The 25791-nt window shown below is 42.5% G+C and overlaps 1 protein-coding gene across 4 annotated transcripts in view; it reads right to left on the reverse strand.

The window, feature by feature from the left end:
• AUTS2 (activator of transcription and developmental regulator AUTS2) overlaps positions 1–25498 on the reverse strand; it is a 1115275-nt gene extending 1089777 nt beyond the window's left edge. For all 4 annotated transcript variants that reach the window (XM_027609950.2, XM_027609948.2, XM_027609949.2 and 1 more), the window contains exon 1: positions 25159–25498. In XM_027609950.2, the coding sequence (XP_027465751.1) occupies positions 25159–25467 (309 nt within the window). In that variant the 5' untranslated portion in view covers positions 25468–25498. The remainder of the gene's footprint in view (positions 1–25158) is intronic.
• Positions 25499–25791: the final 293 nt, after the last annotated feature.

The following is a 25791-nucleotide window of genomic DNA, read 5'->3' on the forward strand; positions in this document are numbered from 1 at the left end:
TTGGTGCTCAAGAAAGTGATGAATGAATTAATTAAATGCGTGTTACCAAAGAGCATCTTATCATTCAAAGAGACTAGACTCTTTTTACACTTTTTTATATTACACTTTAATATTAACCTGCATTTAGGGGTTAATGTTTTGCTTTTGTTTTCTTTCTAAGCAAAACTAATCTTATTTTCTCTGCTCAGGCAATACATTTCATTAATTACTAATTCAACAGACCAAAGAAAAACAGGCTATTCAGCTGTCAGATCACACAAGACCTTTTTAATACTTCAGTCTCGTGGAAATTTTTTAAGCAGAATTTTTTTTCAATCCCATTTCTGTTTTAATGACTTAAAAAAGAAACTGCCCTTATGGGGTAAAGGAGCATATAAAAGGTAATAAACATTTAATGATCCAGTAATTGGTTATATCAGAGCAATCACTGTTCAGTAATTAACTTCTCTTTCGGTTTGTTCACTTGATTATTTTCAGCACCTTTGATAGGGCTGGAATTATCCATATTATTTATTTCATAAGCTAAAACCTTTTGGAGGATCCCAAAAACACAACAAGGTTTCCAATCACCCACCTTCATCTTGGGAACCTTCCAATGTGGCCTTTTAAGAAGCCAACTGATTTGCAAAACCAAGAGCAATCCAAGCCTTCAGTACGGAGTGGGCACGGAAGCAGCCGAAATGACACTACCGCTAAACTGTGGGGGCTGTGGACATGGCAGCAAGGAGGGGTTAAAGGAAAACACAACATAAAATTGGAGCTTAAAAGATAGCAAAAAATAATTAAATCACACCACCAGGAAAGAATACAGTGAACAGCTGGTATGTTGTTACTATGCAAAATTACAATTAAGCTCAGGTTAATGTCATTTCCAACTAATTACCCACAGTCAGTTGGAAGAGACACACTAGGAGATTTCACTTTACCTACTCGAATCAGTTCTCCCTATTTATGTGTGTTTGCCAGCCACACAGCGACAAGGTTCCTTGCCATTTTTTTAACGTCACAGCTACACAAGGGGTACCCATTTCACTTCGGTCAAAACGGTCACCTCTTAGCAGTAGACGTTAGGAGTTGCTAACATTTCAACACCTCCCTGTGGTCACACTTCTCTCCACATGACACTTCCTTCACACCAAAATCGTTCATAGTGTCTTCTGCACAAGCCTAATTTCCTATGTTCCAGTCTCATGCTTTCTCCTCCTACCCTCTCTTTTCCCTGTCCAGACCCTTTTTATAATGCCTTGTGTGAAAAGGAAAAATACTGGTCACTTCACACTTGGTGTACTAATCATTCCTTATTACTGAGGTGCTTGACACCTTAGTAACATAACTCAGTTGTGTTTTTTACCTCCATGTGTTATCTTAATGAGTCCACCCCAATCCAAAAAATGAAAGGGAACCCACCAGCACCACCATGACTACAATTCCTGTCATTCCACTGTCCACTACGGCCATCTGCCCAAATGGTGAGGGTCTCTCCAGGTCTGCCCTGTGAAGGGTACTTGTATATAAATAAGCACAATGGGACCCAGTCTCATAGAGGTTCTGTGGCTTCCACATTTGACACCACGCACACAGAACTACTTCAACACCAGAAGCACCCTTTCCTGTAAAAAGAAGTCAAGCTAATTTGAAAGCCCTTCCTGAATCTACTTCTGCTAAGAGTTGAAGGGGAGAGACAGGAAGGTCCCACAACCCCAAAGCAAGAATCTTCTAATCTAAATCACTCAAGCTCTCCTATTATCCACACACCTTGGGCACTGCCCCAATGGCATGTGGCACCAAAGTGCATGACACCACCCCTCCTGTTTCACACACGCCTGAAAGCAGAGGTCAGATAATTTATGTTACTTGCACCTCTGAGAATCTGCCTGATGAAGAGGATAAAAAGGAGGGGGGAGGGGAGAAAACGGGCAGCAGTTTCTTTGCTACTAATGGACAGATAACTGCAGAGTGCCATAACAGATTTCAGTTCCTTTGTGAACACAGGAATATTTATTTAATCAATGTACTGTAACAAAACAAGCCTCTGGTGTACTTTTGGAAAGATGGAAAGCCATTCAGGCAGGGTGATTGGAGTCTTGTCACCTGTTCAGTTGATACTGGAGATAACCAGAATGGAGGAGTGTGAGGTAGGGGGGAGGGGGCAGCTCTCACAGCCACAGAACCCACGTGCCTGCCAGGGAAGTACAGATGTGCAGCCACTGGCTCATAATTATTAACCACCACGGCCTGCAGCAGAGGACAGCTCTCTCCCTTCATGCGAACGCAGCACATGGACGGGGCTTGCTCCAGGTCCCTTTACCATAAGCATCCCCTTCCAAAGAAAACAAGCAACCTTGCTGTTTATTAATACAGCCAGAACTTGTCCCACTAAGAATCTAATGATTCTTAAGTGTCAAAAGAAAAAGGAGACAGGAAGGACGACTGGGTGGCTCAGTCGTTAAGCATCTGCCTTCGGCTCAGGTCATGATCTCAGGGTCCTGGGATCAAGCCCCGCGTCTTGCGCGTCTCAGGCTCCCTGCTCTGTGGGGAGCCTGCTTCCCCCTCTGCCTGCCGCTCCCCCTATTTGTGTGCTCTTTCTCTCTTTCTCTCTCTGGCAAATAAATAAGTAACAAAATCTTTAAAAAAAAAAAAAAGGAAAAGGAAACAGAAAAAGCCCTGGGCTAACTTCATTACCTTTGGTTTTTAAATGCTCTGAATGGAAAGGATCTGGAGGAGAGATTATTCTAGGGTGGAAAGAGGAAGGTGGGACTTCTTTTATTTTTGGTTAACTAAGAAGCCACCTTTCCTCCTGTACCAAGATGAAGACATTTGGCTACTGAGACAGGTGTACCAGGCCTACCAGGGCAGTAATGACAAGACTCATTTGTTTACTAGAGTCCTAACTGCCAGGGCTGGAAATCTGTCTTTAGACATTTTTCAAAACTATCATGAGAATATTTTCAGTGAATTAGATTTCAGAAAAGATAGAACCTTAGAGCTTAATCTTGATATACACTGAAAGCGTTAATAGTCACTGTCAGGAACTGATTTAAAGGCTGAAACAAAACAAAGATAAGCAACACAAACTTAACATTACCAAAACTTACAGAAATGAGAATGATTAAGAACTAGTACAGAAAGAATGCTTTTTTTCATTTGTACCTTATTACAGTGTTCTATCAACTTTTACTTATATGCCTAATATGGGGGATTTGAAGAGAAGTGATCGAAGCGTAAATTTGAAGAACGTAATAAAAATCAAATATTTTTGGCAATGTTCTATTTCCTTACCTGGGTCCTGGTTACTTGGGTGTTCATGATATTTTATTGAGCTGTACACTATACTTATTTCAGGATGTGTTCTACTTCACAATATATAAGGTCTTAAAACCTAATAGGCATGAGTGTTTTATTTTCAGAAGAGGTTTGGTAGCACAGAAATTATCTTAAACCACTACCATTACTGATGCCCCAAGAAAACACTCAAAAATATGTTCTAAAATAGCGATTCCAAAACTTCTGTGCAGGGGGCTTGCTGTAAAAGAACCCCAGGGGCGGGGGGCGGGGGGGGGGGGGAAGGGTTGTGTTAAAACCATGTGCCAGGGCCACACAGCAGGGATTAACTTTCAGTAGATCAGGAAGAGCGCCCAGGAATCTGTACATTTAACAAGCTACCCTGGGGGTGAACATGTGCAACGCGGGGTTTCGAAACCACTGCACAAGGCAGGAAGAACTTGTGTTTCCCAACAATCTGAAACCACCCCATCCCGATTCTCTATACCCAAGGTGGGTGACAAAGTGTAATTATTAGGAAAGTTTTATAGAAGCTTTAAGTAACAAACGGTGCTCTCATCAAATACAAAAAACACTTGGCTAAGGTTTTCATGAATATTCTCCCCACAATTATAACATCTCCCCTAAAAAGAGACTGATACTAAGTTATAATCACTAAGTTACTCGTACTGGGAACCTCATCCTGAAAATTTGGAACAGAACCTGTGAAATCAAATTGCTCGTCTGTGGCCACTTGGGATCTAGGGTCATTGACAAAATCTGAACCTGTGCTTTTGCACAGCACCTCTGGGAGCCTGCCCCTACTCTCATTATCATCGTTGTGGCACTGAAAGTTTAGATTCCCAGAAGTTTAGGACACTAAAGTCCTTTAGCTAAAAGTCATTTAGCTAAAAACTCAAAGACAACTGGAGCTCAAAGTTTCTAACCCCAGACAAAACTGCTACTCACTATAGACCAGATTCCCATCAGGCGCCCCTGAAGGGTTAAACACAATGCACATTTCTGCTTTCAAATTCATATTCTCTAGTTTTAGATAACCACATTAATCTGGGTGGGAAGCACTGCAGTAAACTGAATTTTGCTTTTGGGCATGCACAGACAACAGCAATTCAAAGATAGACATTACCCTGGGGTCTTTTATCTGAGAGCACAATCGGGGAGCCTGCTGGATAATTTGTTTTAGAATACCAGAGCACTTGTTTTTAAACAAAGCATTAGCCAAGGAAAGAGGTTACAACAAAAGGAATCACAGGACCCAAAGAAAAAAACAAACAAAAACAAAAAGCCAAACACCAACAATCAAGGTGGGTCTATCCACCCTCTTTTTAAAATCTTATTTGCCAGACAAGGAAAAGTAACTAAAGAAGGCTTGCATTTAGGTCTTTTTCTTTTTTTTCTTTAGGTCTTTTTTTAACTTTACCCTCCTGTGGGATACAACTAATTTAAATCTAAAAAAAAGAAAAAACAAACACTTGCCCTTCCACGAATCCTCAGATCATAGAAAACTCAAGTCTGAGGACAGCTCTTCGCTCCACTTTTTTAAGTAAGCCTACCAAAGGCTAGAGAGACACGTCCTCAGGAGTAGGTCAGATAACCCCACAGGCAAATGTTAGTTTCTCTAAAATGCCTACCACCCCCCTCCCTAGGGCAGAATCACACAGTACCTAGCTATTTTAATTTAGTTCATCCACAGGAGTGACACAAATTAAATCTGTAAATTTTTAGTTCAGTTCAAAAATTTTTTTAATGGAAGCAATATAGCACAGTGGCAAAACCAATGACCTATATATTAGACAACTTGGGTTGCACACCCAGTCCTACCACTCACTCACTAGGTCACACAGAGCAGTTACGTAATTTTCTAGATCTCCATTTTCTCATCTGTAATGTAATAAGGTGACAGCCTAAGGGGGAGTACTAACACCTCTGAAATCATGCATAAGAGGGGGAGGGATTAAGAAAGGGTCAAAAGCCCCATTAAAAAAAAAAAACAGCATCTGAATAAAACACTACTGAAGGATTTATTTAGTCCTGTGGTGCAGTGGTTCAAGTCAGGCTCTAAAGCCACAATGCATGGGGTCCACCACTCACACACAGTGTGACCTTGGGTGTAAACTCTGCAGCTGTTTCCTCGCCTACAAAACAGGGTTCATACCTACCACACAGAACCCTTGTGTGAGGATGACACAAAGCGATTTCAGCAACTGGAACAAAACCTGGGCACATAGCAGGTACTCAACAAATACTAGTTCTCATTATTATTATTATCGAATATACCAATACTGAGTTGATGGTGGAGATAAAGTTGACATGTACTTTCATAGCCTTCCTGATCAAAGGAGACACAAAAAGATCTTAGAGCTCTTTAAGAGTTCTGGTACAATCTTCACTTCCGTAGACTCTCAGAAAGTCCCTGCCCTTATTCCAAAAATAAGTCCCTGTGGGCAGGTACACAAAAGTACTGGACTCTATGCACCTGGACACACAGTCCTGGAGGACCCACAGATCTCTAAGACCCCCACCCCCAGGAAAGCCAAAACTGGAAAAAGAAAGCATTCTTATCCCCTGAGCAACAAGAACAAAAAAATCTCATTTCCCACCCTTTCATACACTAAAGTCAAAGTCTACTTTAGCAATCCAAAAGCTTATAAAACTTTATTTGCCTTCTTATTATTTTAGATGATTCTTTTCAAAGAGCTTACAGGTATAAGGAGTTCTTTATATGATGAGATTTATTTTTGCCTCTTTAGTCAACAACCATGGCTGGTAAAGACAATGATGCAGCAAGGAAATCATTTCTACCACTGTTTTCTTCCTCCACTTAACCCAAAGCTGTAAGATTTCTTTGTCAGTATTTTCTCCCTCAAACTTTATGTATTTTCTTCTCAAGATCCAGTTTATTGACTGACTCCAAAAATCATCTCTAATGCATTCCCTCTAACAGGGATCCAAAGGTATTCATCAGTGCCCAATTCCCTGATGGCTGTGGGAAATGGTGACAGATTTAAGCTTCACTTCTGATTAAGTCTTCCCAGGGAAAGTAACCTGAAAGCCTGGCCCAGTATAGAGACCTAGAAATAAACTTTCCCTTTCTGCCTTCCTTTCCTTCAAACTTACAAGCACACAAGTGGATTAGGGGATTCCCCCTGAAGCAGAAAAAGAGCTGAGTATCATTATTTTTTCGGTATCTTCCCTAAGGTTGAACCTTACCCTGTACATCTTTTTCATTCTCATTTTAAGCTGGTAACTGATAAAATTCAACTGATTCCAAAAGTCCCTCCAAACTTGAACGTCCCAGCATTTGGCCTCTCTTGAAGAAATAATTTGTGAAAGCATTTGTAACCAAAATGATTTTAAGAACCAAAAAACTTAATTTAAGCCAAATTAGGCAAAAACGCTTCCTACCTGCCAAATGGTTCCCCCAGAGCTCTTCTAAAGGAGGATTACAGCTCCACCACATCATTTCCTCTGTTAGACACACCAAAGGACAATGTGACAGCAGAATTTAACACCCCTCTCCCCCACAGAATGTCATTCCTTGACGTCAGGGGCTCTGTTGACAAACCCCAGTGGCTAAAACAGTGCCTGGCACAAAGAGAAACTAACAACCATTTATTGAATGAATGAGTGGGCAGAAGGGGTATGGGTACACTGGATGGGGTGTGGGTGTCCCAGAAAGCTAAGGCCCACAGGAGATAATTAGGCCCCAAATAATTGAGAGTTGGCAATACTTCTGAAAAATGTCACAGCCTCAGATGTGTCCACAGAGAGCTGGCTACTCTGTTGGCAGAAGATACCTTACTATATACCTTAACCCACAAAAGACTGATAAAGCTGTGACTCTGGCCAAAAAGCTCTCATCTGCCATCGATGGCTCAGAGCCTTCCTGTAAAGATACAGGTGACTCCAGGTTTTCTAAATGAAACCCTGGGTCCCCAATGACTTCTAAGGCAGTTGTTTTTTTTTTTTAAGATTTTTATTTATTTATTTGACGGAGAGAGACACAGCGAGAGAAGGAACACAAGCAGGGAGAGTGGGAGAGGGAGAAGCAGGCTTCCCGCGGAGCAGGGAGCCCGATGTGGGTCTCGATCCCAGGACCCTGGGATCATGACCTGAGCGGAAGGCAGACGCTTAAGGACTGACCCACCCAGGCGCCCCTAAGGCAGTTTTATAAGAACTTCCAGCTCAACCCAGTCGCAACCGTAGCTCCCAACATTTCTGATGTCTCAGTCCCCTCTCTAATGCCTCATTCCTAGTCTCTAAATTCTAACAAAATATGTAAACGTATCCCCAGTTTATCTCAGGGGGATAAGGGGGGAAGATGGCATCAGGAGAGGAGCACCCCAGGACATCATCCCTCAGAATCTTGGGAGAGCAGACCACATTAAAAAGTTCATTAGAGAAAATGAAAAAGACTTGGTACACGTGGCTTGGTACTGGGCATCTGAGAAAACCCAGTGAAGAAAAACGGCCACCTTCCTCCAGACAGAGGATCTCTACCCTGACTGCACAACAGAATCTCCTGGGGAGCTTTTTAAAGTTCTGATGATGAGGTAGGGGCTCCCTCCACCCTCCCATGGGTATGGGGACTTTTTTTTTAAAGCTCCCCAGGGGATTCTAACATGCAGTTAAGTTTAAAGAATCCTCTGCTCTAAACCTTACAGTTGACTCGCTTCCCCTTCAGACAGTACACACTAAAAATAACCTGCAATTTTAAGTATGGTAAAATGCCTAAGTTTGTTAAAGATAGTGGCGGGTCCATGGGCGTTGGTTATGTTATGTTTTATATACACATATATACATATTTTTATACAACTATATTTTAAAGCAAACTTACCATATATTTGTCCTCAAAAGCACAAGTACTAAAAAGATGATTTTTACATTCCTAAGGAGTATAGTCACTAGTGGTGTCTGGGGCTTTTACTTCACTGGAGGAGAACAAAATTAAGACCATTTCAATTGGGTCGGCTGACTTGAAAACACTGGCCTAAATTCTGTTAACACACTTCACAGTACAAGTCTTGAAAAATGCTCCAAATTCAGCTCAGAAAGACTGAAGGTATCTGCTTAACCAGTAATCCACCTACAATAAGCAGGGTTGCCAGGACTGAGCCAGACTGGCTGTGAAATCCTCTATATAATCAGGCATTTGCAGACATGAAAGAGGGTTGTGACAAGACAATAATACTCCCAGCGCTCAGCTCTAGAACCATCCTCAGATGGGGTGGAGAAAGCATATTCCAGGGAAAATTTATCAGAGACCAGCCCAGAGAGGCAGACCTGGAATCAGACAGTCTAGCCACACGACCATGGGGAAGTTACTCTACTTCTCTGAACCAGAGCTTCCTCATCTCTAAATGAGGAATATGTTCCCTGTTACAGGGTTGCTGTGAGGGTTAAATGTGATAATGTTCTGGGTACAATGAACATCACGTGCACTGCCCTTGATAAATATTAGCCATTATTATCATTGTTGTTATTAAAGCAATGACCCAAATGATGGTGGATTCTGGCACTGAAGAACAAAGCTATTTCCCAACTGATCATGACTGGGCCCCGGCATTCTGTATATTCTTGAAGCATGTCTTTCAGAAGAAGCATACCGATAAACAGGAGAGGAGACACCAAGTGTTCTGGTCTCCAAATCAGATGTCCCACGGCTCCTACATCCCACCACCAACGGCGGCAGCAAGGTACAATGGGAAGCTCCCATAAGGGAATATAAGATGTGAATGTGAGTTCTAGATCTGGGCTTGTTTTAATACCAGCTGGGTGATCATGGGAAAGTTCAAAGACTTTTTTTCAGTTGGGAAATGAGGGCTTTGGACAATTGTTTTCAGCTGTTTTTAAACTTCTTCAGTCACCCTCCCTCGTCTCTGCCCCCTCCTCCTCACTTGCCCCACTCTGGCCACCCCATGGCCTCCTACAGCTCCCCTCAAACCAAGCCACTCCTCCCTTCAAGCCTTCCCTCTCTCCTTGAATCCTCTGCCCCTGACTCTCCACATTTCTTGCTCCCTCACTTCCTGAAAGTTTCTGTTCAGATACCACCTCTGCAGAGAGGAACTACCTGCACACCTGCAAACACCTACGATACTATCACATTTTTTAAAGATTTTATTTATTTGACAGAGAGAGAGCGAGCAAGCACAAGTAGGCAGAGAGGCAGGCAGAGGGAGAGGGAGAAGCAGGCTATCCACTGAGCAGGGAGCCCGACGTGGGGCTCGATCCCAGGACCCCGGGATCATGACCTGAGCTGAAGACAGCCGCTTAACAGACTGAGCCACCCAGGCGCCCCGATACTATCATATTCTTATCCTGCTTTAAAACACCCATCTCCACCCAATACATTTACGTTTTTATGACTGACAGTATGTCCCCCACCCTGCTGGACTGACTATAAGCTCTACTACAGCAGGTATCTGTTTCTCTTAGTCACCATATCATCCCCTGTGCCTACAACAGTGCCTCCCTAGCACCTAGAAGTGACTGATAAAACATTTCTTGAATAAGAGAATAAACGAAAGAATCCAGATACCTTTTACTTCCCAAAGAGAATCTTACCCTAATACGTAAAACAGGTAAAGGTGGAGCTCTGCTTAAATGAGGTCAGGGCCTCCCCTCAGCTGATTCAGCGTTCCCCCCACCCCCGCTCCAAGGTGCCCAAAACCACGGACCAAATGATCTCCAAAGTCATTTACTGCTCAGAAACTCTCCCAGTCTACATTATTTCTGTTAGACTCCAAAGGGAAACATTAAATTTGATGAATGACTTTCCATTCTGTGATTTCACTTACTAGTCACTGACAGCTGCATCAAGTACCCTGAAAATTCAAAGCATTCCATGTCCCAGAACTGCTGCATCCCTAAAATATCTACAACCAAATAGCAGGCATGTAAGAATGGCCAGGGGAAAAAATTCCAACTCCACGGGACACGGGCTGATTGGAGGGTGTCTCTTTCCATGCCCTGTCACATGGTCCCTGGGCCTCTGGAACCTGCCTCTCACCACTTCCAAGGGGGTTGGAGGGTAAAGAAGAAGGATGGTGGCCTCAGGACTCATGTGGAGACAGATGTTATACAACAGAGGATATAAATTTGGGTAACATGGCAGCCACCTGTGGCTTCCTGACTCCACTACTTCATCTTTTTTTTCATCCAATGACCTTACACACAGGGAAACAGAGGTGGAGGGAGTATCCTAGAGAACTCTGCAGGAGGCATGAACAGTTGGAAGAAACACTCCAGAGAAGCCAACCGGCTACAATACTGGGAGGAGGTATTATGCACAGCTAAAGACCTCAAAACTGCAGGGAAGATATAAAATACACTAAGCAAACAAGTCAACAGGACCCTTCCAAATCTACAGCATCCAGACTAGCGGTGCTGGAACTAAACAAGAGTTATCGACTAGAAGCGTGGTGACCCATCCTCTAACACTGTAATCTAATCCTTAAACTAAAGACAATTTAATGCCTTTGCACATCCATATGTTTTCTAATGACGCCATTGCTGTCAGCATACTACAGGAGAGCTTCTTGGAAGATGGAAGTAATGACAAAGCACATCGTTGGGAAGGCAATTATATGCAGTACTAACCATTTTACAATGGCCATACAGGCTGTGTTTCAACAGTGTAATTTCCAAATCAGCCTGAGCACACCTATTTCTCTGTCCCTAATCCCAGGTACACCATATTAAATGAAATAAGGGTATGGATGAAATATGGGCAGCAGATGTAGAAATCTCTAACATGAAAGCTAAAGTCATATTCATTTGTAAACAGTAAACAGAGGACACCCACTGTCCTGGAGCAAAACCGACACCCATCTCTACCAGTCCCTTAATTGAAAACATCACTAGGGTGTATTACAAACCACCAGAGGGGCAAGGAACAACACAAGGAAAAGTTAAAAAATACACAATTTCTACGTGAGTGTTCATAATCTGAGACAGGCCCTAGAGGTAATACAAAACTCATATTTTACAAATCTATAAAATTCAGGTGTAAGAGATCACTTTTAAAACCCTGGACTTGAAGGTATGGTTCCCATTACAGCAGGTTTTTATAGTTAAATTCTAAAAGACATGCTTTGACTTGGGTCTCCCCTACAATCACAAACTGGGCTAAAAGCTAAGTCTACTGTATTTCCATCTTGGATGTGCAAAACGTAACTGTGCTCACTGAAGCAGTTGGGAGAAAGAGATGCAATACTGCATGCCTCAGAGCATGATGGTTCCAAGAAAAAAATCTGCCTCCTATCTTCAAATAAAAGAGACTGTTCAAAGAAGTGTTTAACTTGACTGATCTTCAAATTCACCAAGAAATCTTGTGAAATTTCAGGCCCAAATGAGTGTGTGTGTATGTGTGTGTTTTACTACTCCTCAAGGGAGGGTCATCAGCCAGGTCTGAATCCTAAAGTCCTAGAGCATGAACTTGTGAGGCCCATCTCGGCCCAGAGGACAGGAGGGGGCTTCCCAAGAAAGTACAGTACTCTAATCACAGTTGGGATTTCCTTAAGAAGCAACTCTAACAGTCATAGTCATTAGCATACCCTTTGTAGCATAAACAAACCTCCACAGGGTAGAATGGGGAATGGGGGAGAACAATTTGCAAATGTGCTTAGAATAATGACAGGAAACAATGACTGAGGAAATAATGCACTATTTGTCACCAGGTATCTTCAAGATACAGACATCAAGAAATGCAAAGAACTACTTAGTATGGTTTTCCATCAGGAAAAACAGAGTACCTATCAGTTAAAAACCAAAAAAAAAAAACCTAGCAGTAAGGTCTGTTTTACTGCCAAGAGAAGTTACTTCCTAGAATAAATAGAACCAGACAAGACAAAATACTGAGGAATCCACAGTAGAAAATAAGCTTATGCCCACAGTAACCTGTTGAGAGGGTGCCAGTCCTGTCTCCAATTTTACCCTTCTGCTTCAAGGTGCTGTGGTATGAAATTAGTGAGCTAAGTATATGAAAGGATTTAGTATAAGGACTGGCACACAGTAATCCTCAACACTATGAGCGTGAACCCTTGCCTTTGACAAAGGCTTAAAATCTACCTGAGCAATGTGACCTGGGAAAAGGTCAGATTTTAATACAGGGATAAACAGTGAAATGTGGGGGGAGGGAGGGAAAGAGAAAGAAAAAAAAAAAAAAACCAGTAACAAATATACTTGCAGATGCAGCCACCTACTGTGAGCTCCAGCACTTAAAAAGAAAATAATTTCCCCAAAAATGGTGAGGTATTCTCCCCTCCCTAAATCCTATTATTACATCTAGAAAAATCCTCTGTAACCAAGACAATTTTCAGCAGCAAGGAACAAATGTGGTCTACCAGAGACCCATCTGGAACTCTCCCACAAAATGAACCTGTAGGAAAAAGGGTAGAAAGGGGCGAGGAACACAAACTTTTAGGTCAGGTATAAACTGCTGCATTTCCTGCCTCCCTCATACTGACCCTGGGCAAGCTGACTGAACCTCTCCCAGCTTTAGTTTCTTCAACTGTAAAATAGGGAAATCTTTCTTTCTTTCTTTCTTTCTTTCTTTTCATGAGGTAGCTCTAAAGAGATAGTGAATGCGAAATTCTGAGCACAATGCCTGGCCCAGGGTAAATACTCAGTAAACAGTGGCTCCCTTTTCAAAAATGTCTTTTCATGACATTTTGTATAAATAGGTTAACTGTAAATAAGCACTGAGTACCTACTATGCAGGGACTATTGAGTAACGGAAGCAACAATTCTGAGAACTTCATATAAATGATATATGTAGGCAAAGTACAGAAGCTAAAGGTAGAGAATAGAGGAAAATAACACAATATATTAGGAATTTAGTGGAAAAAAACTCTGGCTGTCTTTTCCAAGGTTCTAGTCATACTCCCAAGTGATACACAATAAGCCATTATGGAGCATATAACAGACCAAGAAAAAATTAATAGCACTTGAACTTCCCACCAGATCCCAAATAAAACACAGAGTACATTGTGTCATGGTCAATGCTTCAAAAACTTCTTTAGGCCGGGGCCCCAAGATCTCAATCCATGGGAAAATCATTTCAAAATAACGAAATACTCTCAAAGCTAAAATATAAAGCATTTCTCTGACCTAATCCATATCCCACATTAAGACTATCAATAAATGTTATCATCATCATCATCTGTGATTCTGGGAACAAAATAGCTGCAGATTAATTATGGTTTGAAATACAGATAAAAGGATGGTTTTATTGGATAGGTTTTGAAGTATGACTGATTTGAATGAGTAAGCCGCATTGTCATTCTTTAAGAAGTGATCGCGGAAGCTAGAAGTGGTGTAGATAGGCTGAGTTAAACAGTTTCTCGTATTTTCAAATATTGTATGGTATGAAACTACTCTTAAATGCAGGAAATACTTCTGGAATCAATATTGAAAAACAGTTATGTTCCTTCAACTAAAAGTGACCTGGAACAATCTGGTCCAGTTCTATATTAGACTAATAAAACAAATTTTAAAGAACACAACTGTCTAACATAGCAAGTTACCACATTCAGGTGTGAAATCGCACCTCTCAGAACAGAGGCTGAATTATCCCGCCTCTCACCTGTAATTATCATTTGCTCGCCACCCCCCCCCACCCCCCCCACCCCCCTGTGGCTCTGAGCCACCACATCTCCTCCTAGGCTCACCTCTGGACATATAAACTCCCTCTGGGGCCTCATATGCTATGGGGGCGGGGGGGGGGGGGGTGAGGAGGACGACAAACACAAAAACTTCATGCTCGCTTAGACAACTTCTGAAAATATCTATTTTCAACATACAGTATAAGAGCAATTTGACAAAATGAAAACATCCTATGTCACCATGGTGAAGGATAAGAGTTTTTCAAAATAAAAAGAGTAAATTTACTTCACAGTTTCTGTAGAGGCCAGCTTCTTCCATTAAGGCCAATTCCAAGAATTTAGCAAAAGATCTTTCATCAGTTGAGAGGGCATAATTAGATGTTTTGATTAAAGCATTTTCCTCCCCTGGTTAACAAGATATAACAGATGTCACCGACTTCCCTAATAACAATACAGCCCTGCATTTGGCATCTTTACAATTTTAAAACTGAACTGTCGTATCGAAAAATTATAGGTAGGGTGTTTCTATACAATCATGACTCTGAAGTGGTTATGACATCCCTGGACTCCCCTAAGGAACAGATAGGAAAATCATATTCCATATTCAGAGCCGCAAGCCCTCCTTAGGACACTTGAAAACCACCCTCTGATATCTGAATGATGCGGGCTTATTCAAATCACCATCAAATTATTCCTGGAAGCACCGACCAAGTGAGGTATGAAACCTGAACAGAAAATGCAAATCTCACAGTCACCTTCTTCCAGGAACACAGGGAACACATGCAGAAAAGTGTCACAAGGAAAGCAATGCCCATCTAAAGAGACCCACGCTACCAAAATCCCAGCTTCCCTGCAGAGAGGAGTACTCTACTTGATTTTTTTTTTTTTAAAGACTCGTCTTTTTCACAGTAAGATTCCCTTGGTGCATTTGATCCAATTTATAAAAATTCGATTTACACCAATTTTGTTAACGTAACAGTTCAGAGTGTCACTAGAGATAGGTCGGCATTTTAAATGGGAGGTAGCCTCCCTGCTTGAAGTTCAACCCAAACACCCTGGTTTAACAACTCCATTAATGACATCAAGCACAGATCTAAAGATTACTCAGCCCCTTTGTCAGTAGCATGTGTTATTTATAGCAGTGTATCAATCATGTCTCCTTATTATTTCCTACTTTCTGGTCCTAAGCTATTTGGTCTGCCAAATTAATACATTCCATTGCTGCTGCAAACCTAAACAATGCTTGATAAAAGATTAATAAAATAGTTGGGTTCTCTGCAACCACACACACACCCAGGGAAATTCATCAATGTCTTTTTATTTGCATATTTGGCTGACTGCCCCCTTCAGCAAATATGTGAGGCACAATGCTCAGGTATCCTGGTTTATGGTTTGCATTTAATTCAGGGTGTCAATCTGCTTCTGTTTTAATTACATCCATCTTGATATGTTATTACAATCTCATGAAAACTTCTTTTCATTATATAAATGGCTATAAATATATACACATGACAAACAGTTGTTATAAATTTTCTGGTTCAGCAATAAACAGGCAAGATGCCTTAGCCAACACGTCATATGGATTTAATATTTTGAGTCTTTCTTCTTCAGAAGAAAAGTTTGGTTGAGACTTTAATTCAACTATATTCCTAAATTCACTTCAAATATTTTTCTAGCAATGCCATTAAGTGGCTCTGAGTTTCTCTGGGTACCAGGCTGAAGAAAAATACTATATCCAAATAAAACGTTACAATTTTAAATAGCCCATATTAAAGTCATCTTATATCCAAATAACTACTGCATCTTTCCACTGGACATTCCAGAATGAGGAAACCTCACATTATCACTCTAATACTTACTTTTTCATCTACATCCTCTTCATGGGGAGTAGAGGGAGGTCGTTTAGAAAAGACTAATGTACCCACAGAGAAAGGCCAATGAATTACAGGGTGATACACTGGGGAGGGAGCAGAATGCTTTTAGAAGGTTCTTGATACTAATAATCAGAAAATTTCTCAGAAAAAAACAGGAAGCTTTATAATCATGGACATTCGTCTCCATTTGCATTCTTATTTTTCTTTTTAAAAAACCTCTTTCTCGGGCGCCTGGGTGGCTCAGTTGGTTAAGCGACTGCCTTGGGCTCAGGTCATGATCCTGGAGTCCCGGGATCGAGTCCCGCATCGGGCTCCCTGCTCAGTAGGGAGTCTGCTTCGCCCTCTGACCCTCCCCGCTCTCATGTGCGCTCTCTCTCTCATTCTCTCTCTCTCAAACAAATAAAATCTTTAAAAAAAAAAAAAAAAAAAAACCCTCCTCAGGTTCCCAGTCCTTGGGAATCCAACTACAAAGCAGAAGCGGTCTCCTAGCTTCAGTGGATAACAGTGAGAACCGTAACTCCCAGTGTGATCTTGAGCAGGTCAATTAACCCCTCTGGGCTGTGTTTTCATTTGCAAAATAAGAGGTAGAACTACATCACTAAAGACAGCATCTGTACCTCTAATACCACTCCTGGCTTGGAAAGCACATCAGCCAACAATGGCTGGAGTGAAATGGATTAGAAGACTGCTCTAAAAAAAGCTGAGGTCCTAACTTTAGGATAACAACTCCTAAAGATGTAGCTCTGCACATTAATTTCAAAATGTAGTTTTGACAAGTAATCAAATCCCCATAAGCAATGAGCAAGGAGCCAACTTTACAATATGCAGCAATGCACAATACCACACACCTGTTTCCCCTTTTGCCCATTTCACTTGAATGATACAAAATCATTTCTCAGAACAGCACATTCTGGGGACTTCGTTATTTTCGTCAACAGAAGCTGGACTGTCGAGCATGTGGCTGGAAAACAAGTGGGAATCTAATCCCCAACGTTGTTTCATTTACATTTTCATTCTTCCCTATGTCTTTTCTTTTTCTTTTTTATTATTTATTTATTTGGCACAGAAAGACACGGAGGGGGGGTAGTGGGAGAGGGAGAAGCAGCCCTCCCGCTGAGCAGGGAGCCCGATGCAGGGCTCGATCCCAGGAGCCCCGGATCATGACCTGAGCCAAAGGCAGGTGCTTAACCGGCTGAGTCCCCCAGGCAGCCCCCTTACTTCTTTTCTTACTCAGTTTCTTTTACTAAGAAAAATATTCACTGAACCACCTTTAGCCAGCAACCTTTAGCCTGCAAGCATAACTGAACAGGGACCCTAGCAAACAACCAAAAAATTTCTACTTCATTCCAACTACTGAGGGATAACTGCAATACTGGACTCTTAATTTCTCTTTTCAAGCTCTAAAATATCACTGCCATCAGAAACTCTGCAGAAACCTAAAATGAGGTCGGGAGGTTGGTGCTGTGTCACAGTGGCAGGTAGGTGTGGGGGGACAAAGAAGATGACATCCCTCAGGTATCATCACAACTTGACCCTAGCATTGTCTTAAACCCTATCCCAGATTTAGATATCCTGCCAATGGAAGAGTTACCAGATTTCATCCATATAACCAAAAGTCACAATCTGTCTTCAGAGGCTGTGCTTCTGCATCTAGCGCAGGTCATTTCAAAATGCCTCCGTTAACACCAGTCACAAAGTACCTGCAATTTTAAGGCTTTTTGCCAAAACTGAATCCCAAACTGCATTAGCCGTTTTTCACTACTTATAGCCTGTGGGCTTTCCCCTTCTCTTCTCGTGACTCCATTTTACTGCACTTGGGTTTTCCAAGGCTCGTAATAAAGGTACCAAGGAGATATGACACCATGAGGTATAGTGGCAAGCTAAAAGATTGACAATCAAGTCTTTAAAAATATATTTGTATGTACCAGTTAGTAATTTGTGTCTGCTCAGGCAAATTCTAACTGGAGTTCAGATATGAATGAGAAATCAGAATGATGAGCTGTAACAGCCCAGAAAACTGTGGCAGGCAATTTACCCTCACATCAGAGTCCTTCAGACAGGTGAAATTCAAATAATAAAAGTGTGGAATTTTAAAGTTTCCACCTTCATCTGCAACTTCCTAAATCCATTAGCTTTTAGCAATTGCATTTATAATTGAGAGTCCTACCTCAGTAAAGGAAAAAAGAAAGAAGGAAGGGAAGATGGGAGGGAGGGATGCAGAAAGGGAGGGAGGGAAGGAAGAAGGCAAGCAGTGGGTAGGTACAGAATCTAAATGGATCCCACGATGAGACAGCTACATACGCTCATCTGTGAAATAAACACCTGCAAAGAAAAGCAGCAAGACACATGCTTTCAGGTTACAGGTCACCTTGCAAAGGAGAGAACTGGAGACCTAAAGATGATTGAGCGACAGAGGCCCACACTTGCCTCGTCTCCTCCTAAGCAAGCAAAGACACCCAAACTATGTGAAATCCACTCTCCCCCTCCTCAGTTACTAACAGCATAAAGAGGACCTATTCTTTGTGACCTTAACAATGATAACTCACTGACAGCATGCCCCCTACCCTGCAGGCTTGTTAGAAAAAATGAAGAACACAGCTCAGACCTGGAAGAACAAAGACAAATTCAGTCTCCCACCAGCCTTAAAATTCTATGCCCCTCTTCCAAGGGGGAAAAAAAATCTGCATGCATCTACTCATGGAACAGGTGCAGACTGTATAAGAAAAACAATTCTGACCCAGCTAAAATTGTCCCTAAATTGTTTCTGATCCTCTCCTGTCTTGGGTTTCACCAATTTAATTCCCATCTTGTTCTTCCAAACTTCAATTATCTGAGAGTTTTCAAATCTTGATTTCAGAATCTACCTCATTTTTTTCCAGAACTTCCTCAAATGAACAGTTGCTATCCCATTACCAAGTTTTTTTTCCCTATATCTACAGAATATTAGGCTCAATCCTAAACCTGAAAAAAAAATTGTTTCTTGAAAAGAAAAAAAAATTAGCATGAGGCACCTTCACATAATTAGGCTACATTTAGTGTATTTGACTAATCACAGCATAGAGGTAAAATAAAATGTAAAGCCACTAACCCACCATCCTCCACCCTCTGCAAGTGGACACACACCCACACACCTCCCAACAAAAAGTGCTATAGACCCTCTGTCCAAAAGCTTCCAAAGCTTGTAGCCATTGGGACCTAAATTATTCCTTAACAGCTGGCCTCAACTATTATTTTGTCTGGGGACATATCCAATCCTAACATTCTCTCAAACTAATTTTCACGGTACATAGTACTGTTGTATAGAAGTACAGAATCTTTATCACTCTCAATGCTCCTTGAATCATGGTGAATGTTCACGGTTTTTTTTAACCCCCTTTCAAGAGAACACTGTCAGAGGATCAAAGGCTAATCACTAACTTTGTGATTCATTTTTTTAAATTTATGGGTTCATTTATAGCCTATCAAACTCCCCAAAAAAGTGAAGTAGTCGATCTCAAGAAGTAACACAAGCCACATGGAACCATCATATCACAATCTTCAACCTCATCTCACATAAATACACCTGAACTGATGCCCTGCCTCGTACGGTAAAATACTCAAATTCAGTACCTACAGTAAAATACCTGAAGAATTCATAACCAAGCACATTATTCCCACTCTTCCTTTTATGAAAGCTTTCTCACCACTTAGAAATGCCTCAGATCCTAGGGCTATGCATACTTTCAGAAGTGAAATGCTGGAACTGACCCATTTACTCTGTAGTCCCATCCAAAACTTCCTAAGATAGAAAGTGAAATATCCACTGAAAACAGAGCTCTACAGCTTTCCCTGGTTGTGTAACGGGAGAAGGGTTCTGACCTTTCTTGAACTACAGTTCATACATAAGCGAGCAAAAGGCAAATAATCTGAAACCTTTATTTTAACATCACCGTCAACGTCCTCTGTCATCCAACCTTCTTTCCCAGCTTGCTAAAAGCAGCCATACAGGAAACCAGAAGGGACAAAGAGACAATAAAACACACTGGCTGGAGGGCAGCTTGGTGGCATCAGAATGGCTACATCAGGACTGCTATCACAGCAAAAGGGCTATTAATGAGAATCACTCACCAACACTCACCTCATGGTGGGGTTGCTAACAATCAATGAAAGAACTGACACTAGGTAGCACAAGGGAGCTGGGGAAAAGTGGACTAATCATCATTATTTTCAACCCCCTTCCCCTCAGCACTCCCACTTAAGCAGCAGCCTCCACTCCAACTCCAAACTTCTGGGCCTGATCGTCCAAAGTCGTCTATCACCAGCCCACTCACCCTTTACTCAGAGACCACCAAGTTCCAAGATCTGGAAGGGACCTTGGAGATCTTTTCCAGCATTCCCCATATTGGATTATGGATTGCAATGCCAAGAGTAAGAGTGCCCTGTGGTCAAATAAGTTTAGGAAATAAGGCACATCCGCACTGCCTTCTCTGATATTCAAAATTCACATCTGCATAATAAAAAGACCTTTCATTCTGGCAGAACAAGTCACCCATTTAATTTTGTCTTGCCCCTCAAGTTCCAAAATGACTTGAGGGTAGATCACACTTTTTTTGATCTGGAACAAAACTTATGAACATCCAGCAGAGCCAGGCTCCCTTCCATCTTGGGTACCTTTGCTCTAAAATTAGTCTAAACCTCTCAACTAAGGAATGAAGAAAATACGCTTTTAGAGAGTAACTTCCCAAAGTCTGTCAACTAGTTAGGAGGGCCAAGCTTGGAACATGGGTCTGCGTAGGTGTCTGCTTACACAATTCTGTTAACTCATTTCTACCAGCCCTTCCTTGCCCCCAAGCCCTAATCAAATAGCATCTTGTCAATCCTCTCATTGCTGTGCTTCCTCAGGATTCCCTCTCCTTAGACTGCTCTCCCCATCGCCCACTCCCTATCTATCTAAATTTCTTCAACCTTCTAGACCCCATCCTCACCAAGAAGCCTTCTCGAACACGGTCAGCCTATCTCACTACTCCTTCTCTGAAGGCTCACTGCACTTAGTTGGTATTAGACATTCGAGCGCCTGTTTCACCAAAATTATTTTATAAGTGCTGGACTTAATTTATCAACTATATACTCCTTCAAGACGCTACATATATTTTAGGTTTCTTTCCACTCTTTCTAGGCACTCCATAAATATTTGCTGATACAAGGAACATGACTAATGTTTTAAACAAGTGAAATATGTGAGATTTGACCATAGTAAATTACAGTATCTTGTAAGTACATCAAATTCTGCACAGCCTATTTACGTTACCAATGTGTAGGTAAGCCCTGAAACAACTAGGAAATGAAGACCACATGAAAGTCTTGGTCTGATCCTCTAACCACCAGAAATAAGTCTTCCTTCATTTTCACAAGCCTGCAAAACTCCAACTGGCTTCCGGTCTGCTAATCCCACCAACTTCATCTCTGCTTCCCTTGGTCAGTTTTACAGAAAGAGACTGCCCTTAAAACCCAATGCATAACAGGGAGGGGAAATGATGGATTTGCAAAGTGAAATTTTCAGCCATGGTGTTCGTGTGGCTTCTTAATCAAGACTACACAGAAAGAAACCCAAATAAGAACAGAAAGGCAGTATTATCTGGCACATCAGGGTACAGACAGTACTAGAACCCCAACATTTCCATTTAGACTTCATTGGCTGGAAGCCATTTAAAAAAGAAATGAGGCTTGGTATCTGGGGACATTCGCTCTCAACCTATCACTCAAAGAATATTCAAATAAACAATATCATATCCAAATGGTAATCCTGCTTCTCAAACGCATAATCAAAAGAACACCATGTTCAACTTTAGCCTCCTCACCTACCCTCTTTATCTTCTATCATGAGACTCTTCACAATCATATACTTGAACTTCAGGGCACAATTACTCACAACAAGTGTCCCTGCAGAATATGAAACCACCTCAAGCCAGTTTCACTGCCTATAAAGTGTGGGACTTCTCAAACTACTCCTATAGTTTTCATCATCTTAAATAAAAATCGGACGATAGTGAAAAATAATGAACTTAAAAATGCAGGTTCTCATTAGGCAAGTTTCTTGCTTTTACTCCAGTATCAGTAAAACCATAGTTGAACTGGAACAGTTTTTATCAGCACACCTCATCATGACTTAGGAGCCTCTTCTTTTTTTAAAAGGGAAGTCAAAATCAGCTACTCAGGACAAAATCATGGAGTCAAATAAACCCGTTAACATTCTAAGTACGCACCTCCACAGTTTGCTGGCTAGTACTCTGAGCCAGCATAAGCTCCAAGCCTAGCTGTGCAAGCCAAGATTTCTAGTTTCTTATCACATCATACTAGCAGCAGCCCTGGTGGATATGTGGTGACAACTTATTTCATTTCTAAACACAAGGCACAAAAACGTATTAGGTACTTATGGTAACTCTTGGCATCTATAATAATTCCTAACATTTACAAGCACTCCGTTAACATGTATTTCTGTCCAAGTTCATAGTTTACTTGCCTATTTCCCAATAAATCCTCATATTTCGTGGTGATAGTTCAGTAAATCTTGTAAACTGATAACAGTGAGACACCAGAGGTTTTAATAGTCACTACACACGTATGTCTGACCATCCAACAGGCGCACAAATGTGATAAGCAGCAAACGGATCCAACTTTTCCCACAGAACCAGACATATATGATGATTTTTATTCCCCACTGCATGTTTTTAATATGAAAAGTTTATTTATAGCTTTCCTACAAAAACCAGGCCTCTTAAATGTGATTAGTGACAGGACAGTTGAGAATATTAGAAGACTGTTGTTAATTTATTTAGGTGTGATAATGGAACTGTAGACTTTCTGGTGGGTTTTCTTTTTGAGTTATTACCACTTAAGAGATACATACAGAAATATTTACTTATTTCTCATATCCCATCTGGGAGCAGGGAGTAGATGGGATACAGATGAGACATGAGTTGGTAGTTGTTGAACCTGGGTGTTGGGAATATTAAAGTTTATTATACTGTTCTCTCTACTTTTGTATATGTTTAAATTTTTCTGTAAAGTTTTAAGGGAACTTTTTAAAAAGACCTTTTAAACCTACATACAGATATGTAGATGATATTTAAATATGAAGGTAGCACAGCATTCAGCTAACCAAAGTAACCTGGGCTTTGAATCTGGACAAGCAGCAGAAAAAATAACCACAGCAAGGAAAGGAATGTTAATTAATGCTACACTCTGAACTTGATCTTCTCTAAAAATTAAAAGTTTTTTAAAACTCCAAAGAAACCAGAATGGGCAAATTTTCTCTCAAAACCTAAATGGATAGAAGTATACATCTCAAGCCCAGTCAAATATCTGTTAAACAAAGTAGAAACAATAAAAAAAAAACTGCATTAAGTCATTATCTACCTTTACTTGGCCTTCAAAAATGTTCATGGGAAAATGCAGGCCCCTCTTAACTTACTGTGAGGGGCCACACAGCAACCCAGAATAACCATGCAGAAAGCAGAACCACTTGTAACCAGCTCTTACAAATAATGTCCTAAATCAACCACAGATAGCAATGGTGAACCAAATTCTAGGCAGCATTTCCTATTAGAATACATGCTGCCATTTCAATTACTACTTCAAAGCAAGAGAGAGGTCACACTGTACAGTACCCTCCCACCTTGGCAAAGTTAAAGCCACAGTTAGAATTATCCTAATAAGTGGTGAGCTTCAACACTCAAAATAATTGTGTAAGATCCATTTTAGCCAATAATCACAAGTTCCAGAACCAAAGGACAACTGATTCAATCTCTAACATCAAAATCTATGGCCACCAATACCACCACCACCAACCTCCTTTCCTCCCCAACCACTGGGCACCATCCTCCACCACCACCACCACCACCCCAACCAAAAAGCAGTTCAAAGAGAAAAGAAGAGCCCTGACAGGAAGGCTTCCTTTTTAAAAATATTTAGACCTGACACCCAAACACACACACAGAACCAGCAATCTAAACCTGTACAGTTACTGCATGTGAGATTTAAGCTGTCATTAACAAAGCTTCCATCTGATCATCTCAAACAATACCATAATAACAGCAAAAAAACCAAAGCGAAAGGGAAAAGTTTCCTTCAGGAACCTCAAACCATCACATCAGGTGCATGAAATACTAGAAACCAACTCCTATCTGGGTTTTGTGCTTAAGAAAGCGGGACCAACTCTGCAGAATCTCAAAGCCTTCTGTGTGTGTGTGGTGTGTTGGGGGTGGGGACAGGGAGGTGGGGGGGAAGAAAGGGGGTTACATCTGTAGAGGCCAGTGACTGATGCCAGCACCAAATCTGATCCCTCCAGGTAAAGATAGTTTACCCCAGGCCCCTGGACAATCTCTGTCTACCCCCCCCCCCCAGGAGCCGGTAGCTGGCAGGAAAATGTGCATTTGGAAATGAACGCTGCAGGTGCCCAAGGAATAAAGAAAGACACATACACACACACACACATACACACACACACACACACACAAAGCCAATCAGAAAGAAAAAGAAAAGAAAACAAAAAAAGGAAAGGGAGAGGGACAATTCAGTGACAAGCCCTTCAGATACCAGCTAGGATTTTATTCCTCCTCCCACCAGTCTTCCCTGGTGTACCTTTTTCCGTCCTTTAACCAAACTGCTCGTGTACACACACACACACACACACACACACACACACACACACAAATGTTCCTATGTGTATAGATATTATAATTAACCCTTTCTGTAATAGCCCCACATAGAATACAGGGAGAGATTCCATCCTTTCCTCTCTTCTCTCCCCTCCTCCCTCCTTTCTCCCAACCGAGAGAAAACGCCCCCTTCCCCAGCTTCACCAAAAAAAAAAAAAAAAAGGCAGGGAAGGGGGGCCAAAGACAAAACCCCATCAGTCTCCAGTCCCGAGGACACCCAGAACCAGGAAAGGTATATACTATACAGACACACACACACGGACATATGGTTCTGGAGAAAGCACACAGAGAACGGTCCACAGGCGCCCCAAACCCAGCAAAGAGACTTCCACCAGCCAAGAAGCCATGATTGGGGAGGGAGAGGAGGAAGGAGTAGGGGCAGAGCTATCCGTGGAGGGGGGCGCATTGTTGTGATGCCTGAACCCCTTTCTCCCTGCCCATCTGCTGAGGAAGGGGTGCAGGGAGGGGGCGCAGGCGAAAGGCGAGCGAGAACGAGGAAACGAGGAGACCAGGCACGGCTTTGCGATTCCCTCCTGCTGCCTGTCTGCCCGCGCCCCCAGCTCTCCCCCCCAACAATAAGACCTCAGCCTAGACAGACAGACAGCCAGACAGACCGGAGCGCGGCGGGGGAGGTAGCGGAGCCGGGCGCAGCCGAGTGGGGTCGTGCATAAAGGGAAACCGGGGGGAGGGGGTCCCCCTTACCTCCAGCGCTTCAAAAGTGACAAAGCTGGTCATGGCAAATCCATCAATGATGTCCTCTTCGGCAGAGGTGGACTCTCTCCGCTTCCTCCGCGGGGGTCTGGGCCGGGACGGGGCGGAGGACGGGGGCTTCCCATTGTCTTCCTTGTCGGAGCCCGACGACGAGGCGAGCGAGGGCGCCCGGGTCCGGCCGGCCCCGCCGCCGCCGGCCGCGCCGGCCCCCAGCCCGCCCCGGGAGCGCCTCTCCCGGTCTCGCTGCGACCGCGACCGCCGCTTTTTGCGGAGTCCATGGCCCCGCGTCGGGCCATCCATGGCTCTGCCGCGCCGGGGTCTCCCCGCTCGCCGCCCGCCCGCCCGCCACAGGCTCCGGCCGCGGCCACACAAAAAAATTGACACCAACCCCTCCCTCCCCCTCCTCGGCTTCCCTCCGCCCCGTGGAGGGCGCGGGGGAGACGGCGGCCGAAAGAAGGGAGAGAGGGGAAGAAAGAGAGGAGAAAGAGAAGGGGGAAGGGGCGGAGAGAGGGAGGAGGGACGGGAGCGAGGGCGAGAGGCGAGGAGCCCAAGTGCGGGGCTCCCCACAGCACCGCGGGTCGGAGATTCCTGTGAGCAGCGCCGAGCAAAGTAATGGCTGAACAC

This window comes from Zalophus californianus, chromosome 10 (genome assembly GCF_009762305.2).
Source record: "Zalophus californianus isolate mZalCal1 chromosome 10, mZalCal1.pri.v2, whole genome shotgun sequence".
Taxonomy (NCBI): domain Eukaryota; kingdom Metazoa; phylum Chordata; class Mammalia; order Carnivora; family Otariidae; genus Zalophus; species Zalophus californianus.